The following is a 21,023-nucleotide window of genomic DNA, read 5'->3' as shown; positions in this document are numbered from 1 at the left end:
TGGGGGGACATTGGGGACACTGGGGACACCGAGGGGACATTGGGGGTATTGGGGATGTTGGGGACACTGGGGGTATTGGGGGGACACTGGGGGTATTGGGGGGATATTGTGTTCCCGTCCTGCATGATGGCCGTGCCGCTGCGGGGACACCGAGGGGACATTGGGGACGCTGGGGATACTGGGGACACTGGGGGTATTGGGGACATTGGGGACACTGGGGACATTGGGGACATTGGGGGTATTGGGGACACTGGGGACATTGGGGACATCGGGGTATTGGGGACATTGGGGACATTGGGGGTATTGGGGATACTAGGAACACTGGGGGTACTGGGGATATTGGGGACACTGGGGCCACTGGGGACATTGGGGGTATTGGGGACATTGGGGACACTGGGGGACACTGGGGACATTGGGGACACTGGGGATACTGGGGATATAGGGGACACTGGGGATATTGGGGGTATTGGGGTATTGGGGACATTGGGGACACTGGGGGACACTGGGGACACCGAGGGGACTTGGGGGTATTGGGGACACTGGGGATATTGGGGATACTGGTGATACTGGGGACATTGGGGGTATTGGGGACACTGGGGATATTGGGGACATTGGGTGGCAGCGGGACAGGGACATTGGGGACATTGGGGACACCATGGGGACAGGTCACAGCCGTAGTTGTTCCGCATGGTGTTCCCGTCCTGCATGATGGCCGTGCCGCTGCGGGGACACCGAGGGGACATTGGGGACATTGGGGATACTGGGGACACTGGGGACACTGGGGACACTGGGGGTGTTGGGGACATTGGGGATAGTGGGGATATTGGGGACATTGGGGACACTGGGGGGACATTGGGGGTATTGGGGGTATTGGGGATACTGGGGACACTGGGGGAGTTGGGGACACTGGGGGGACATCAGGGACATTGGGGTATTGGGGGTATTGGGGACATCAGGGACATTGGGGACACTGGGGACACTGGGGGTATTGGGGACATTGGGGACATTGGGGACATTGGGGACATTGGGGACACTGGGGACACTGGGGACATTGGGGTTATTGGGGACATTGGGGACACTGGGGGGACATTGGGGACATTGGGGATACTGGGGATATTGGGGACACTGGGGGAGTTGGGGACACTGGGGGGACATCAGGGACATTGGGGTATTGGGGGTATTGGGGACATCAGGGACATTGGGGACATTGGGGACACTGGGGACACGGGATATTGGGGCCACTGGGGACATTGGGGGTATTGGGGACACTGGGGACACTGGGGGTATTGGGGACATTGGGGACATTGGGGATACTGGGGGTATTGGGGGTATTGGGGACATCAGGGACATTGGGGACACTGGGGACACTGGGGACACTGGGGACACGGGGGGTATTGGGGACACTGGGGATATTGGGGACATTGGGGGTATTGGGGACATTGGGGACACCGAGGGGACATTGGGGGGACATTGGGGACATTGGGGGGACATTGGGGACATTGGGGGTATTGGGGATACTGGGGACACTGGGGATATTGGAGGCATTGGGGGTATTGGGGATATTGGGGACATTGGGGACACTGGGGGACATTGCGGGTATTGGGGACACTGGGGACACTGGGGGTATTGGGGACATTGGGGGTATTTGGGATACTGGGGACACTGGGGGAGTTGGGGACACTGGGGGGACATCGGGGACATTGGGGGTATTGGGGATATTGGGGACATTGGGGACTCTGGGGACATTGGGGGTTTTGGGGACACTGGGGTATTGGGGACATTTGGGACATTGGGGCGACATTGGGAGTATTGGGGATACTGGGGGGACACTGGGAACACTGGGGACACTGGGGGGACATTGGGGGCATTGGGGGCACTGGGGACATTGGGGGGACAGCGGGGACACCACAGGTCCCAAAGATCCCAAAATGTCCCCAAAAGTCCCCAAATGTCCCCGAAGGTCCCTAAAGGTCCCAAAATGTCCCAAAACGCCCCCAAATGTCCCCAAACATTCCCAAAGGTCCCCAAATGTCCCCAAAAGTCCCCAAATGTCCCCAAACATCCCCAAATGTCCAAAAGTCCCCAAATGTCCCCAAATGTCCCCAAACATCCCCAAATGTCCAAAAGTCCCCAAATGTCCCCAAATGTCCCCAAACATCCCCAAATGTCCAAAAGTCCCCAAATGTCCCCAAATGTCCCCAAACATCCCCAAATGTCCAAAAGTCCCCAAATGTCCCCGAAGGTCCCTAAAGGTCCCAAAATGTCCCAAAATGCCCCCAAACGCCCCCAAACGTCCCCAAACATCCCCAAAGGTCCCCAAAAATCCCCAAAGGTCCCCAAATGTCCCCAACATCCCCAGACATCCCCAAAGGGCCCCAAATGTCCCCAAACGTTCCCAAACATCCCCAAATGTCCCAAAATGTCCCGAAACGTCCCCAAAATGCCACCTGAGCATCCAGGTGTCGTAGTCGATGTCCGTCATGGTGTTGGGGAACTCCAGGTCCTCGGGGCGGATGGCGGTGACACCTGGGGGGGACACGGGGACACCCCGGTGACCCCAAAGGGTCCCAAATGGCAACAAATGGCCCCAAATGGCCCCAAAATGGGCACAAATGGCACCAAATGGTCCCAAATGGCCCCAAATGGCCCCAAAATGGGCACAAATGGCACCAAAATGGCACCAAATGGCACCAAAATGGCACCAAACGGCACCAAATGGTCCCAAATGGCCCCAAAATGGGCACAAATGGCACCAAAATGGCCCAAAATGGCACCAAATGGGCACAAATGGGCACAAATGGCCCCAAAATGGCACCAAAATGGCACCAAACGGCACCAAATGGCACCAAAATGGCCCCAAAAATGGCACCAAACGGCACCAAAATGGCACCAAAATGGCCCCAAAATGGCACCAAAATGGCACCAAACGGCACCAAAATGGCCCCAAAATGGCACCAAATGGGCACAAATGGCCCCAAAATGGCACCAAAATGGCCCCAAAATGGCACCAAAATGGCACCAAATGGGCACAAATGGCACCAAAATGGCCCCAAAATGGCACCAAATGGGCACAAATGGCACCAAATGCCCCCAAAATGGCCCAAAATGGCACCAAATGGAGCCAAAATGGCCCCAAATGGCACCAAAATGGCACCAAATGGCACCAAATGGCACCAAATGGCCCCAAAATATCCCAAAATGGCACCAAATGACCCCAAATGGTTCCAAAGGGCCCCAAATGGCACCAAAATGGCACCAAAATGGCCCCAAATGGCCCCAAATGGTCCCAAATGGCCCCAAAATGGCACCAAATGGCCCCAAAATGGCCCGAAATGGCACCAAATGGGCACAAATGGCCCCAAAATGTCCCAAAATGACCCCAAAAAGCCCTCAAATGGTCTCAAAATACCCCAAAATGGCGGCTAATGGCCCCAAAATGGCCCGAAAATGGCACCAAAAGGTCCCAAAATGGCCCCAAATGGCACCAAAATGGCCCCAAATGGCCCCAAATGGGCACAAATGGCACCAAAATGGCACCAAAATGGCCCCAAATGGCACCAAATGGCCCCAAAATGGGCACAAACGGCCCCAAAATGGCCCCAAATGGGCACAAATGGCCCCAAAATGGCACCAAATGGCACCAAATGCCCCCAAAATGGTCACAAAATGGTCACAAATGGCACCAAATGGCACCAAATGGCCCCAAAATATCCCAAAATGGCACCAAATGACCCCAAATGGTTCCTAAGCGCCCCAAATGGCCCCAAATGGCAGCAAATGGTCCCAAAATATCCCAAAATGGCACCAAAATGGCACCGAATGACCTCAAATGGTTCCAAAGGGCCCCAAATGGCACCAAATGGTCCCAAAAGGCACCAAATGGTCCCAAAATACCCCAAAATGGCCCCAAAATGGCCCCAAATGGTCCCAAATGGCACCAAATGGCACCAAATGGAACCAAAAGGTCCCAAATGGTCCCAAAATGGCACCAAAATGGCCCCAAACGGTCCCAAAATGGCCCCAAATGGCCCCAAATGGCCCCAAAATGGCACCAAATGGAGCCAAAATGGCCCCAAAATGGTCACAAATGGCACCAAATGGCACCAAATGGCCCCAAAATGGCACCAAATGACCCCAAATGGTTCTAAAGGGCCCCAAATGGAACCAAATGGCCCCAAAATGGCCCCAAAATGGCAGCAAATGGCAGCAAATGGCAACAAATGGCACAAAAATGGCCCCAAAATGGCCCTAAATGGTCACAAATGGTCCCAAAATGGCCCCAAATGGGCACAAATGGGCACAAATGGCACCAAAATGGCACCAAAATGGCCCCAAAGGGCCCCAAAATGGCACCAAATGGCACCAAAATGGCACCAAATGGCCCCAAAATGGCCCCAAAATGGTCCCAAATGACCCCAAATGGCCCCAAAATGTCCCAAAATGACCCCAAAACGCCCTCAAATGGTCTCAAAATACCCCAAAATGGCGGCTAATGGCCCCAAAATGGCCCGAAAATGGCACCAAAAGGTCCCAAAATGGCACCAAATGGGCACAAATGGCCCCAAAATGGTCCCAAAATGGCACCAAATGGCACCAAAATGGCCTCAAATGGTCCCAAAATATCCCAAAATGGCGGCAAATGGCCCCAAAATGGTCCCAAATGGCACCAAAAGGTCCCAAAATGGTCACAAATGGCCCCAAAATGGCCACAAATGGCACCAAAATGGCCCCAAATGGCACCAAAATGGCAGCAAATGGTCCCAAAATGGCCCCAAATGGCCCCAAATGGTCCCAAAATGGTCACAAATGGCCCCAAACAGCCCCAAATGGCCCCAAAATGGCACCCAAATGGCACCAAATGGCCCCAAATGGCCCCAAAATGGCACCAAATGGTCACAAATGGTCCCAAAATGGCAGCAAATGGCCCCAAATGACCCCAAATGGTTCCAAAGGGCCCCAAATGGCACCAAAATGGCCCCAAAATGGCCCCAAAATGGCCCCAAAATGGCACCAAATGGTCACAAAATGGCCCCCAATGGCCACAAAATGTCCCCAAAATTTCCCCAAAGAGTTCCCAAAATGGTCCCAAATGTCCCCAAAAAGTCCCAAAATGCCCCAAAATGCCCCCAAAATTGCCCCGTGCCCCCTCACCGGCCTCGATGGAGCCCGACCAGCGATCCACCATCTTCTGGATGACGATCTCGAACAGCTCCCCGTCCCGCAGGGCCCTGCAGAGCACCCCAAAAACGGGGAGGGACCCCAAAATCGGTGAGGAGACCCCGAAATCAGCGGGGAGACCCCAAAAACCGGGGAGGGACCCCAAAATCGGTGAGGAGACCCCAAAAACCGGGGAGGGACCCCAAAATCGGCGAGGAGACCCCGAAATCAGCGGGGAGACCCCAAAAACCGGGGAGGGACCCCGAAATCGGCGAGGAGACCCCAAAAACCGGGGAGGGACCCCAAAAACCGGGGAGGGACCCCGAAATCGGCGAGGAGACCCCAAAAACCGGGGAGGGACCCCAAAAACCAGGGAGGGACCCCAAAAACCGGGAAGGGACCCCGAAATCGGTGAGGAGACCCCAAAAACTGGGAAAGGACCCCAAAAACCGGGGAGGGACCCCAAAATAGGCGAGGAGACCCCAAAAACTGGGGAGGGACCCCAAAATCGGTGAGGAGACCCCAAAAACTGGGAAAGGACCCCAAAAACCGGGGAGGGACCCCAAAAACCGGGGAGGGACCCCGAAATCGGTGAGGAGACCCCAAAAACTGGGAAAGGACCCCAAAAACCGGGAAAGGACCCCAAAATCGGCGAGGAGACCCCAAAAACCGGGGAGGGACCCCAAAAACCGGGGAGCGACCCCAAAATCGGCGAGGAGACCCCAAAAACTGGGGAGGGACCCCAAAATCGGTGAGGAGACCCCAAAAACCGGGGAGGGACCCCGAAATCGGCGAGGAGACCCCAAAAACTGGAAAAGGACCCCAAAAATCAGGGAGGGACCCCAAAATCGGTGAGGAGACCCCAAAAACCGGGGAGGGACCCCGAAATCAGCGGGGAGACCCCAAAAACTGGGGAGGGACCCCAAAATCGGCGAGGAGACCCCAAAAACCGGGGAGGGACCCCAAAAACCGGGGAGGGACCCTGAAATCAGCGGGGAGACCCCAAAAACCGGGGAGGGACCCCGAAATCGGCGAGGAGACCCCAAAATCAGCGGGAAAGGACCCCAAAAACCGGGAAGGGACCCCGAAATCGGCAAGGAGACCCCGAAATCAGCGGGGAGACCCCAAAATCAGCGGGGAGACCCCAAAAACTGGGGAAGGACCCCGAAATCGGTGAGGAGACCCCAAAAACCAGGAAAGGACCCCAAAAACCGGGAAAGGACCCCAAAATCGGTGAGGAGACCCCAAAAATGGGGAAAGGACCCCAAAATCAGCAGGGAGACCCCAAAAACTGGGAAAGGACCCCAAAATCGGTGAGGAGACCCCAAAATTGGGACACCCCAAAACAGAGCAGATTTTTGGGGGGATTCTTTGGGATTTCGGGGCGTTTTTTGGGATTTCGCCATTCCCACGCGGATTTTTGGGGGATTTTGGGGGTTTTTTGGGGATTTTGCGACTCCTGGGTGGATTTTTTGGGGGACTTTTTTGGGATTTCGGGGGTTTTTTTGGGATTTCGCCATTCCCACGTGAAGTTTTTGGAGGATTTTTTTGGGATTTTGGGGTTTTTTTGGGATTTCGCACTTCCTGGGCGAATTTTTGGGGGGTTTTTTTGGGATTTTGGGTTTTTTTCAGGATTTCCAAATTCCTGGGGGGATGTTTTGGGGGATTTTTTGGGGGATTTTTTGGGGATTCGGGGTTTTTTGGGATCCGGGGGGGCTCGGGGTGGGTTTGGAGTTGGTTTTGGGGTTTTTTAGCAGGGTTTTTTTTGGGATTTCACCATTCCCACGTGGATTTTTTTGGGGGATTTTTTCGGGATTTTGGGGGTTTTTTGGGGATTTTGCGACTCCTGGGTGGATTTTTTGGGGGACTTTTTGGGATTTCGGGGGTTTTTTTGGGATTTCGCCATTCCCATGTGGAGTTTTTGGAGGATTTTTTTGGGATTTTGGGGTTTTTTTGGGATTTCGCACTTCCTGGGCGGATTTTTGGGGGGATTTTTTTGGGATTTAGGGTTTTTTTTGGGATTTCCCAATTCCTGGATGGATTTTTTGGGGGATTTTTTCAGGATTTCGGGGTTTTTTTGGGATTTCGGGGTTTTTTTTTGGGATTTTGCCATTCCCACGCGGATTTTTTAGTGGGTTTTTTTGGGATTTGGGGTTTTTTTGGGATTTTGGGGTTTTTCCAGGATTTCGCCATTCCCAGGCGGATTTTTTGGGGGATTTCTTTGGGATTCGGGATTTTTTCAGGCTCCTGACCGGTTGGAGATGACGATGGCGGCGTTGAACTCGGAGCTCTGGCTCAGCCCTGGGGGGGTTTGGGGTTGGGTTTGGGGTTGGGTTTGGGGTATTTTAGTGGGGTTTTTTTGGGATTTCGGGGGTTTTTTGGGATTTTGCGCTTCCCGGGCGGATTTTTTGGGGGATTTTTTTGGGATTCGGGATTTTTTCGGGCTCCTGACCGGTTGGAGATGACGATGGCGTCGTTGAACTCGGAGCGGCAGCTCTGGCGCAGCCCCGGGGGGGTTTTGGGGTATTTTAGCGGGGTTTTTTCGGGATTTCGCGACTCCCGGGCGGATTTTTTTGGGGATTTTTTTGGGGATTTTTTGGGGGATTTTTTTGGGGATTTTTTTGGGATTGGGGTTTTTTCGGGCTCCTGACCGGTTGGAGATGACGATGGCGTCGTTGAACTCGGAGCGGCCGCTCTGGCGCAGCCCCGGGGGGGTTTGGGGTTGGGTTTGGGGTATTTTAGCGGGGTTTTTTCGGGATTTCGCGACTCCCGGGCGGATTTTTTTGGGGATTTTTTTGGGGATTTTTTTGGGGATTTTTTGGGGGATTTTTTGGGGGATTTTTTTGGGATTCGAGATTTTTTCAGGCTCCTGACCGGTTGGAGATGACGATGGCGTCGTTGAACTCGGAGCGGCCGCTCTGGCGCAGCCCCGGGGGGGTTTGGGGTTGGGTTTGGGGTATTTTAGCGGCGTTTTTTCGGGATTTCGCGACTCCCGGGCGGATTTTTTTGGGGATTTTTTTGGGGATTTTTTGGGGGATTTTTTTGGGGATTTTTTGGGGGATTTTTTTGGGGATTTTTTTGGGATTCGAGATTTTTTCAGGCTCCTGACCGGTTGGAGATGACGATGGCATCGTTGAACTCGGAGCGGCTGCTCTGGCACAGCCCCGGGGGGGTTTGGGGTTGGGTTTGGGGTTGGTTTGGGGTTGGTTTTGGGGGATTTTAGCGGCGTTTTTTCGGGATTTCGCGACTCCCGGGCGGATTTTTTGGGGGATTTTTTTGGGGATTTTTTTGGGATTCGAGATTTTTTCAGGCTCCTGACCGGTTGGAGATGACGATGGCATCGTTGAACTCGGAGCGGCAGTTCTGGCGCAGCCCCGGGGCGTTCGGGTTAGTTTGGGGTTGGGTTTGGGGGATTTTAGCGGGGATTTTTCGGGATTTCGCGACTCCCGGGCGGATTTTTTTGGGGATTTTTTGGGGGATTTTTTTGGGGATTTTTTTGGGGATTTTTTTGGGGATTTTTTTGGGGATTTTTTTGGGATTCAGGGGTTTTTTCGGGCTCCTGACCGGTTGGAGATGACGATGGCGTCGTTGAACTCGGAGCGGCAGTTCTGGCGCAGCGCCGTGCGGCCGCCGTTGGTGATGACGGCGTTGGCCCCGTGCAGCCGGTGGAAGCGGAGGTCGCTCGGGGACCCCCCCGGCGAGGAGCTCTCGGGGCTCTCCCCGGCGCTGTCCCCGTCAGAGCCGTCCCCGAGCAGCGCCGGCACCTCTGGGCACGCACACGGAGAGGGGGGAGGGGGAGCCTTGGGGACGGCCGGCACGGACACAGGTGGCCCCAGGTGGCCCCGAGTGGCCCCAGGTGGCCTCGAGTGGCCTCAAGTGGCCTCGAGTGGCCTCGAGTGGTTTTTGATGTCCCCAAAAGAACAAATCCCCCCACCAAGGTCCCCCCCCCCCGATGTCTTCAAAGTGTCCCCAATGTCCCCAAAAACCCCACTGACTCCAAAAACCCAATGACCCCAATCCCCTCAATGTCCCCAAAAACCCCAATGTCCCCAAAAACCCCAATGACCCCAATGATGTCCCCAATGTCCCCAAAAACCCCAATGACCCCAATCCCCTCAATGTCCCCAAAAACCCCAATGACCCCAAAAACCCCAATGACCCCAATGATGTCCCCAATGTCCCCAAAAACCCCAATGACCCCAATCCCCTCAGTGTCCCCAACACCCCCGATGTCCTCAATGCCACCCCAATGTCCCCAATGATCCCGACGTCCCCAATCCCCGACATCCCCGATGTCCCCAATGTCCCCAACACCCCACTGACCCCACTGACCCCAGTGTCCCCAATGTCCCCAATGTCCCCAACACCCCCAATGACCCCAATCCCTTCAGTGTCCCCAATCCCCGATACCCCCAATGTCCCCAACACCCCACTGACCCCAATGTCCCCAACGTCCCTGACACCCCCCAACATCCCCAATGTCCCCAATGACCCCAACCCCCCTGACACCCCCCGACGTCCCCAAGGTCCCCGCTGTCACCCACCTCCCTCATCCACGATGGTGGCCTGGGCCACCTGCCCCTACAGGTCCTGGACAACCTGACCCCAATGTCCCCAATGCCCCCAATCCCTTCAATGTCCCCAATGTCCCCAACACCCCAAAGTCCCCAATGTCCCCAATCCCTTCAATGTCCCCAATCCCCGATACCCCCAATGTCCCCAACACCCCACTGACCCCAAAATCCCCAACACCCCCAATGACCCCAATGACCCCAATCCCTTCAATGTCCCCAATGTCCCCAACACCCCCAATGTCCCCAACACCCCACTGACCCCAAAGTCCCCAACACCCCCAATGACCCCAATCCCTTCAACGTCCCCAATCCCTCTGACATCCCCAACGTCCCCAACGTCCCCAACGTCCCCAATGTCCCCAACCCCCCTGACACCCCCCAACGTCCCCGACATCCCCAATGACCCCAACCCCCCTGACACCCCCCAACATCCTCAATGTCCCCAATCACCCCAACCCCCCTGACACCCCCCGAGGTCCCCGCTGTCACCCACCTCCCTCATCCACGATGGTGGCCTGGGCCACCTGCCCGTACAGGTCCTGGACAACCTGACCCCAATGTCCCCAATGCCCCCAATCCCTTCAATGTCCCCAATGTCCCCAACACCCCAAAGTCCCCAATGTCCCCAATCCCTTCAATGTCCCCAATCCCCAACACCCCCAATGTCCCCAACACCCCACTGACCCCAATGTCCCCAAAGTCCCCAATGACCCCAATGACCCCAATGACCCCAATCCCTTCAACGTCCCCAATCCCTCTGACATCCCCAACGTCCCCAACATCCCCAACATCCCCAATGTCCCCAACCCCCCTGACACCCCTGACACCCCCCAACACCCCCAATGACCCCAACCCCCCTGACACCCCCCGACGTCCCCGACGTCCCCAATGACCCCAACCCCCTTGACACCCCCCTGACACCCCCCGAGGTCCCCGCTGTCACCCACCTCCCTCATCCACGATGGTGGCCTGGGCCACCTGCCCGTACAGGTCCTGGACAACCTGACCCCAATGTCCCCAATGCCCCCAATCCCTTCAATGTCCCCAATCCCCGATGTCCCCAATGTCCCCAACACCCCCAATGACCCCAATGACCCCAATCCCTTCAATGTCCCCAACCCCCCTGACACCCCTGACACCCCCCAACATCCCCAAAGTCCCCAACACCCCACTGACCCCAATGTCCCCAAAGTCCCCAACACCCCCAATGACCCCAATCCCTTCAACATCCCCAATCCCTCTGACATCCCCAACGTCCCCGACATCCCCAATCACCCCAACCCCCCTGACACCCCCCGAGGTCCCCGCTGTCACCCACCTCCCTCATCCACGATGGTGGCCTGGGCCACCTGCCCGTACAGGTCCTGGACAACCTGACCCCAATGTCCCCAAGGCCCCCAATCCCTTCAATGTCCCCAATGTCCCCAACACCCCAAAGTCCCCAATGTCCCCAATCCCTTCAATGTCCCCAATGTCCCCAACACCCCCAATGTCCCCAACACCCCACTGACCCCAAAATCCCCAACACCCCCAATGACCCCAATGACCCCAATCCCTTCAACGTCCCCAATCCCTCTGACATCCCCAACGTCCCCAACGTCCCCAACGTCCCCAATGTCCCCAACCCCCCTGACACCCCCCAACATCCCCGACATCCCCAATGACCCCAACCCCCCTGACACCCCCAACGTCCCCAACGTCCCCAATGACCCCAATGTCCCCAATGACCCCAACCCCTCTGACACCCCCCAAGGTCCCCGCTGTCACCCACCTCCCTCATCCACGATGGTGGCCTGAGCCACCTGCCCGTACAGGTCCTGGACAACCTGACCCCAATGTCCCCAATGCCCCCAATCCCTTCAACGTCCCCAATGTCCCCAACACCCCAAAGTCCCCAATGTCCCCAATCCCTTCAATGTCCCCAACACCCCCAATGTCCCCCACACCCCACTGACCCCAAAGTCCCCAACACCCCCAATGTCCCCAATCCCTTCAATGTCCCCAACCCCCCTGACACCCCTGACACCCCCCAACACCCCCAATGACCCCAACCCCCCTGACACCCCCCGACGTCCCCGACGTCCCCAATGACCCCAACCCCCTTGACACCCCCCTGACACCCCCCGAGGTCCCCGCTGTCACCCACCTCCCTCATCCACGATGGTGGCCTGGGCCGCCTGCCCGTACAGGTCCACCACGGCGTAGACGTTGGGGGGGACGTTCCAGGCCGCGGGGCCCTGCGGGGCCCCGTTGACGAAGAAGTGCAGGGTCCCGTCGTCCCTGCGCACCACCCCCACCGTGTCCCCCGCCTGCGGGGACAGCGTCACCGGGGTCGGGGCCACCGCCGCGTCCCCGCCGCGGCCCCCCGCCGCGCCCCCCGCCGCCCCCACCCCACCTTGAGGCGGTCGAGGTTGTGGCCGTACTCGTCCAGCACGGTGGTGCCGTTGTGCATGACCCCGTTGCCGGTCATCATCCACGTGCCTGAGCGGGGAGGAGGGGGATGTTGGGGACGTTGGGGGACATCGGGGATGTCGGGGGATATGGGGGACGTTGGGGACATCAGGGGGGTCGGGGGACATTGGGGACGTTGGGGACATCAGGGGGGTCGGGGACATTGGGGACATCCAGAGGATATTGAGGACATTGGGGACATCAGGGGGGTCGGGGACATTGGGGACATCCAGAGGATATTGAGGACATTGGGGACATCAGGGGGGTCGGGGACAGGTCGGGGACATTGGGGACATCAGGGGGGTCTGGGACAATTGGGGGTGTTGGGGACATTGGGGACATTGGGGTCAGTGGGGACATCAGGGGTGTCGGGGACATTGGGGACATCCAGAGGATATTGAGGACATTGGGGACGTTGGGGACATCAGGGGGTTCGGGGACGTTGGGGACATCCAGGGGATATTGGGAACATTGAGGACATCAGGGGGACATTGGGAACATCAGGGGGACATCGGGGACATCAGGGGGGTCGGGGATGTTGGGGGCATCCAGGACATATTGAGGACATTGGGGACATCAGGGGGGTCGGGGACAATTGGGGGTGCTGGGGACACTGGGGTCAGTGGGGACATCAGGGGCGTCCGGGACATTGGGGACATCCAGAGGATATTGGGGACATTGGGGACGTTGGGGACATCAGGGGGATCGGGGACATTGGGGTCAGTGGGGACATGAAGAGGTTTGGGGACATTGGGGACATCAGGGGATATTGAGGACATTGGGGACATCAAGGGGGTCAGGGACAATTGGGGGTGTTGGGGACATTGGGGACATTGGGGTCAGTGGGGGACATGAGGGGGTTCGGGGACGTTGGGGACATCCAGGGGATATTGGGAACATTGAGGACATCAGGGGGACATTGGGAACATCAGGGGGACATCGGGGACATCAGGGGGGTCGGGGATGTTGGGGGCATCCAGGGGATATTGAGGACATCGGGGACATCAGGGGATATTGAGGACATTGGGGACATCAGGGGGGTCGGGGACAATTGGGGGTGCTGGGGACATTGGGGTCAGTGGGGACATCAGGGGTGTCGGGGACATTGGGGACATCCAGGGGATATTGGGGACATCAGGGACAGTGGGGACATCAGGGGGATCAGGAACATTGGGGACATCAGGGGATATTGGGGACATTGGGGTCAGTGGGGACATGAAGAGGTTTGGGGACATTGGGGACATCAGGGGATATTGAGGACATTGGGGACATCAAGGGGATCGGGGACATTGGGGTCAGTGGGGACATCAGGGGGTTCGGGGACGTCGGGGACATCCAGGGGATATTGGGGACATCAGGGGGACATTGGGGACCCTGAGGTGACTCTGAGGTGACCCTGGGGACCCTTCGGTGACCCTGAGGACCCTGAGGTGACATTGGGGACTCTGGGGTGACGCTGGGGACCCTGAGGTGACATTGGGGACCCTGAGGTGACCATGGGGTGACATTGGGGACCCTTTGGTGACCCTGGGGACCCTGAGGTGACCCTGAGGTGACATTGGTGACCCTGAGGTGACCATGGGGTGACATTGGGGACCCTGAGGTGACCCTGGGGACCCTGAGGTGACATTGGGGACCCTTCAGTGACCATGGGGTGACATTGGGGACCCTTTGGTGACCCTGGGGACCCTGAGGACCCTGAGGTGACATTGGGGACCCTGAGGTGATCCTGAGGTGACCCTGGGGTGACGTTGGGGACCCTTCGGTGACCCTGGGGACCCTGAGGTGACATTGGGGACCCTTCAGTGACCATGGGGTGACCCTGGGGACCCTGAGGTGACATTGGGGACCCTGAGGTGACCCTGGAGTGACACTGAAGTGACCCTGAGGTGACCCTGGGGACCCTGAGGTGACATTGGGGACCCTGAGGTGACCATGGGGTGACCCTGGGGTGACCCTGGGGACCCTTCAGTGACCCTGAGGTGACCCTGAGGTGACACTGGGGACCCTGAGGTGACCCTGGGGACACACCTGAGTGGGGTTGGCTGTGCTGGGGTTGGGATGGTGACCCTGAGGTGACCCTGAGGTGACCCTGGGGTGACACTGGGGACCCTTCGGTGACCCTGGGGACCCTGAGGTGACATTGGGGACCCTGAGGTGACCATGGGGTGACCCTGGGGTGACCCTGGGGACCCTTCGGTGACCCTGGGGACCCTTCAGTGACCCTGAGGTGACCCTGAGGTGACCCTGAGGTGACCCTGGGGACCCTGAGGTGACCCTGGGGACCCTGAGGTGACATTGGGGACCCTGAGGTGACCATGGGGTGACCCTGGGGTGACCCTGGGGACCCTTCGGTGACCCTGGGGTGACCCTGGGGTGACATTGGTGATCCTGAGGTGACCATGGGGTGATCCTGAGGTGACAATGGGGACCCTGAGGTGACGCTGGGGTGACCCTGAGGTGACACTGGGGACCCTGGGGTGACCCTGAGGTGACCATGGGGTGATCCTGAGGTGACAATGGGGACCCTGAGGTGACGCTGGGGTGACCCTGAGGTGACCCTGAGGTGACACTGGGGACCCTGAGGTGACCCTGGGGACACACCTGAGTGGGGTTGGCTGTGCTGGGGTTGGGATGGTGACCCTGAGGTGACCCTGAGGTGACCCTGGGGTGACACTGGGGACCCTTCGGTGACCCTGGGGACCCTGAGGTGACATTGGGGACCCTGAGGTGAATCTGGGGTGACCCTGGGGTGATGCTGGGGACCCTTCGGTAACCCTGGGGTGACCCTGGGGTGACATTGGTGATCCTGAGGTGACCATGGGGTGATCCTGAGGTGACAATGGGGACCCTGAGGTGACGCTGGGGACCCTGGGGTGACCCTGAGGTGACAATGGGGACCCTGAGGTGACGCTGGGGTGACCCTGAGGTGACCCTGAGGTGACGTTGGGGACCCTGAGGTGACGCTGGGGTGACCCTGAGGTGACACTGGGGACCCTGGGGTGACCCTGAGGTGACCATGGGGTGATCCTGAGGTGACAATGGGGACCCTGAGATGACACTGGGGACCCTGGGGTGATCCTGAGGTGACAATGGGGACCCTGAGGTGACCGTGGGGTGACATTGGGGACCCTGAGGTGACCATGGGGTGACACTGGGGACCCTGAGGTGATCCTGAGGTGACCCTGGGGTGACGTTGGGGACCCTGAGGTGACCATGGGGTGACCCTGAGGTGACCCTTCGGTGGCCCTGGGGACCCTTGGGTGGCCCTGGGGACGCACCTGAGCGCAGGTTGGTCATGGTGGACGGCAGCTGCAGGTAGGCCGGGTTGTGGGTGGTGACCCCGATCTCGATGGACCCTGCCCACTTGTCCACCATCTTGTCCAGCCGCACCTGGAAGAGCTCGTTGTCCCCGAGCGGCCGCGCGCTCAGCACCACGCCGTGGTTGAAGTCGTCCGTGGCGCTGGGGACAGCGGAGGTGACACGGTGACCTCGGGGACACCGCGGGGACACCGTGGGGACATCAAAGACACGGGGACACCACGGGGACATCAGGGACACCGCAGGGACATGGGGACACCACAAGGACATGGGGACACCACAAGGACATGGGGGACACCGCAGGGACATGGGGACACCACAAGGACATGGGGACACCACAAGGACATGGGGGACACCGTGGGGACATGGGGACATCAGGGACACCACGGGGACATCAGGGACATCACAGGGACATGGAGACACCACAGGGACATGGGGACACCACAAGGACACCGGGGACACCACGGGGACATGGGGGACACCACAGGGACATGGGGACACCGTAGGGACATGGGGACAGTCGTCCGTGGCGCTGGGGACAGCGGAGGTGACACGGTGACCTCGGGGACACCATGGGGACACCGCGGGGACATGGGGACATCAGGGACACGGGGACACCACAGGGACATGGGGACACCACAGGGACATGGGGACAGTCGTCTGTGGCGCTGGGGACAGCGGAGGTGACACGGTGACCTCGGGGACACCACGGGGACATCAGGGACACCACAGGGACATGGGGACACCACAGGGACACAGGGACACTTCAGCGACATGGGGACATCAGGGACACCACAGGGACACCGCGGGGACATGGGGACAGTTGTCCGTGGCGCTGGGGACAGCGGAGGTGACACGGTGACCTCGGGGACACCGCGGGGACACCGCGGGGACATGGGGACATCAGGGACACCACGGGGACATCAGGGACACCGCAGGGACATGGGGACACCACAGGGACACTGTGGGGACACGGGGACACCGCAGGGACATGGGGACACCAAGGGACACGGGGACAGTTGTCTGTGGCACTGGGGACAGCGGAGGTGACACGGTGACCTCGGGGACACCGCGGGGACATCAAGGACACGGGGACACCACGGGGACATCAGGGACACCGCAGGGACATGGGGACACCACGGGGACATGGGGACACCGCAGGGACATCAGGGACACCGTGGGGACATGGGGACACCGCAGGGACACCGTGGGGACATGGGGACACCAGAGGGACACCGTGGAGACACGGGGACACCACGGGGACATCGGGGACACCGTGGGGACACCACGGGGACATCACGGACATCAGGGACACCGCAGGGACATGGGGACACCACAAGGACATCGGGGACAGCGGAGGTGACACGGTGACCTCGGGGACACCGCGGGGACATCAAGGACACAGGGACACCACAGGGACATCAGGGACACCGCAGGGACATGGGGACACCACAAGGACACCGGGGACACCACGGGGACATGGGGGACACCGTGGGGACATGGGGACATCAGGGACACCACGGGGACATCAGGGACATCACAGGGACATGGGGACACCACAGGGACATGGGGACACCACAAGGACACCGGGGACACCACGGGGACATGGGGGACACCGCAGGGACATGGGGACACCACAGGGACACCGTGGGGACACGGGGACACCACAGGGACATGGGGACACCACAGGGACATGGGGACAGTTGTCCGTGGCGCTGGGGACAGCGGAAGTGACATGGTGACCTTGGGGACACCATGGGGACACCGCGGGGACATGGGGGACACCACAAGGACATCGGGGACAGCGGAGGTGACACGGTGACCTCGGGGACACCGCGGGGACATCAAGGACACAGGGACACCACGGGGACATCAGGGACACTGCAGGGACATGGGGACACCACAGGGACATGGGGACACCACAAGGACATGGGGGACACCGTGGGGACATGGGGACATCAGGGACACCACGGGGACATCAGGGACATCACAGGGACATGGGGACACCACAGGGACACGGGGACAGTTGTCTGTGGCACTGGGGACAGCGGAGGTGACACGGTGACCTCGGGGACACCGCGGGGACATCAAGGACACGGGGACACCACGGGGACATCAGGGACACCGCAGGGACATGGGGACACCACGGGGACATGGGGACACCACAAGGACACCGGGGACACCACAGGGACACGGGGACACCGCAGGGACACCGTGGGGACATGGGGACACCAGAGGGACACCGTGGAAACACGGGGACACCACGGGGACATCGGGGACACCGTGGGGACACCACGGGGACATCACGGACATCAGGGACACCGCAGGGACATGGGGACACCACAAGGACATCGGGGACAGCGGAGGTGACACGGTGACCTCGGGGACACCGCGGGGACATCAAGGACACAGGGACACCACGGGGACATCAGGGACACTGCAGGGACATGGGGACACCACAGGGACATGGGGACACCACAAGGACACCGGGGACACCACGGGGACATGGGGGACACCGCGGGGACACCACAGGGACATCAGGGACACCACAGGGACATGGGGACACCACAGGGACATGGGGACACCAGGGACACCGTGGGGACATGGGGACACCAGAGGGACACCGTGGAGACACGGGGACACCACGGGGACATCGGGGACACCGTGGGGACACCACGGGGACATCACGGACATCAGGGACACCGCAGGGACACGGGGACACCGCAGGGACACCGCGGGGACATGGGGGACACCACAAGGACATCGGGGACAGCGGAGGTGACACGGTGACCTCGGGGACACCGCGGGGACACCGCGGGGACATGGGGACATCAAGGACACGGGGACACCACAGGGACATGGGGACACCACAGGGACATGGGGACAGTCGTCCGTGGCGCTGGGGACAGCGGAGGTGACACGGTGACCTCGGGGACACCGCGGGGACACCGCGGGGACATGGGGACATCAGGGACACCACGGGGACACTGCGGGGACATCAAGGACACGGGGACACCAGGGGGACATCGGGGACACCACAGGGACATGGGGACACGGCAGTGACAGGGACAGTGGGACAGAGGGACAGGATGGCAGCGGGGACACCGGGGTGGGGACACCAAGGATGGGGACATCGGGGTGGGGACACTGGGATGGGGACACTGGGATGGGGACACCAAGGATGGGGACATCGGGGTGGGGACACCAAGGATGGGGACACCAAGGATGGGGACACCGGGGTGGGGACATGGGGACACAAGGACACGACGCGTCCCCGTGTCCCCCACACCCTCCGTGTCCACCCAGCGTCCTCAGGGTCACTCCCTGCGGCCTCAGCACCGTCCGGCCCTCGCTGACCCCAACGTCCCCAATTCCCCCGATGTCCCCGTGGTCACTCACTGCGGCCACAGCCCTGACTGACCCCCAGTGTCCCCAATCCCCCCAATGTCCCCAACACCCCCAGTACCTCCATGGTCACTCCCTATGGCCACAGCACCGTCCGGCCCTCACTGACCCCAATGTCCCCAACATCCCTGATGTCCCCACGGTCACTCACTGCGGCCACAGCCCTGACTGACCACCAATGTCCCCAGTCCTGCCAATCCCCCCAATGTCCCCAACATTCCCAATGTCCCCAACCCCCCAATGTCCCCAACGCCCTCAATGTCCCCAATGCCCCCAACCACCCCAATGACCCCACGGTCACTCCCTGTGGCCGCAGCCCTGACTGACCCCCAATGTCCCCAATATCCCCGTGGTCACTCACTGTGGCCACAGCCCTGACTGACCCCCAGTGTCCCCAATCCCCCCAATGCCCCCAACCCCCCCGGCTGTCCCCATGGTCACTCACTGCGGCCGCAGCCCTGTCTGACCCCCAATGTCCCCAGTATCCCCAATATCTCCGTGGTCACTCCCTGTGGCCACAGTCCTGACTGACCCCCAGTGTCCCAAATCCCCCCAATGCCCTCAATGTCCCCAATATCCCCAACCCCCCCAACCTCCCCAAAGTCCCCAATGTCCCCAACCCCCCCAACCTCCCCAACATCCCCAATGTCCCCAACCCCCCCAATATCCCCGTGGTCACTCCCTGTGGCCACAGCCCCGACTGACCCCCAGTGTCCCCAACATCCCCAATGTCCCCAAACCCCCCACGTCCCCATGGTCACTCCCTGTGGCCACAGCCCTGTCTGACCCCCAATGTCCCCAATCCCCCCAATGTCCCCAACATCCCCGATGTCCCCAAACCCCCCACGTCCCCATGGTCACTCCCTGTGGCCACAGTCCTGTCTGACCCCCAATGTCCCCAATCCCCCCAATCCCCCCAATCCCCCCAATGTCCCCAACCCTGCTGACATCCCCGATGTCCCCGTGGTCACTCACTGCAGCCGCAGCCCTGACTGACCCCCAATGTCCCCAATCCCCCCAATGTCCCCAATCCCCCCAATGTCCCCAACTCCCCCCACTGTCCCTGTGGTCACTCACTGCGGCCACAGCCTTGACTGACCCCCAGTGTCCCCAATCCCCCCAATGTCCCCAAACCCCCCACGTCCCCACGGTCACTCCCTGTGGCCACAGCCCTGACTGACCCCCAATGTCCCCTATGTCCCCATGGTCACTCACTGTGGCCACAGCCCTGACTGACCCCCATGTCCCCAATCCCCCCAATGTCCCCAACCCCCCCCCCCCGGCTGTCCCCATGGTCACTCCCTGTGGCCACAGCCCTGACTGACCCCCAATGTCCCCAACCCCCCCAATGCCCTCAAAGTCCCCAATCCCCCCAACCCCCCCAACGCCCCCAATCCCCCCACGTCCCCATGGTCACTCACTGTGGCCACAGCCCTGTCTGACCCCCAGTGTCCCCAATCCCCCCAATCCCCCCAATGTCCCCAACCCCCACTGTCCCTGTGGTCACTCCCTGCGGCCACAGCCCTGACTGACCCCCAATGTCCCCAATCCCCCCAATGTCCCCAACCCCCCCGATGTCCCCAAACCCCCCACGTCCCCATGGTCACTCCCTGTGGCCACAACCCTGACTGACCCCCAATGTCCCCAACCCCCCCAATCCCCTCAAAGTCCCCAACCCCCCCAACCCCCCCGACGTCCCGGCGGTCACTCACTGCGGCCGCAGCGCCGTCCGGCCCTCGTTGACCACGGCGGCCTTCTGGCCGCAGTTGGGGTGGAAGAGCAGCCGCGGCGGGGGCGGGTTGGCCGGAGGGCCGGCGGCCTGGGCGGCCGGCGGGGGCCGGCGGGCGCTGCCCTCGGGGGACAGGGCGCGCAGGATGGCGTTGTTGCGCCGCAGGCGGTCGCTGTGGTTGTGGTTGTGGACGATGGTCACCTTGACGGCCATCCCGTACAGGTCCACCACGCCGTAGACCACCTGCGGCGTCAGCGTCGTCGCCACGCCTGCGGACACGGTGGGGACGGGGTGGGGACACGGTGGGGACGGGGTGGGGACATGGTGGGGATGGGGTGGGGACACGGGGATGGGGTGGGGACACGGTGGGGATGGGGTGGGGACAT

At 60.2% G+C, this 21,023-nt stretch overlaps 1 protein-coding gene across 1 annotated transcript in view; it reads right to left on the bottom strand.

The window, feature by feature from the left end:
• The window catches only part of LOC138101638 (neuralized-like protein 4), a gene marked incomplete at its 3' end in the record, with an annotated part of 67,355 nt that overhangs the window by 10,842 nt on the left and 35,490 nt on the right, over positions 1-21,023 (bottom strand). Inside the window, 7 exon segments of the mRNA XM_068999408.1 lie at positions 2,448-2,526; positions 5,152-5,228; positions 8,722-8,923; positions 11,878-12,040; positions 12,127-12,212; positions 15,464-15,645; positions 20,621-20,906. Coding sequence (XP_068855509.1) covers positions 2,448-2,526; positions 5,152-5,228; positions 8,722-8,923; positions 11,878-12,040; positions 12,127-12,212; positions 15,464-15,645; positions 20,621-20,906 — 1,075 coding nt within the window.

Source organism: Aphelocoma coerulescens, unplaced genomic scaffold (assembly GCF_041296385.1).
Source record: "Aphelocoma coerulescens isolate FSJ_1873_10779 unplaced genomic scaffold, UR_Acoe_1.0 HiC_scaffold_377, whole genome shotgun sequence".
Taxonomy (NCBI): Eukaryota; Metazoa; Chordata; class Aves; order Passeriformes; family Corvidae; genus Aphelocoma; species Aphelocoma coerulescens.
This window is presented reverse-complemented; position numbering and strand designations above follow the sequence as displayed.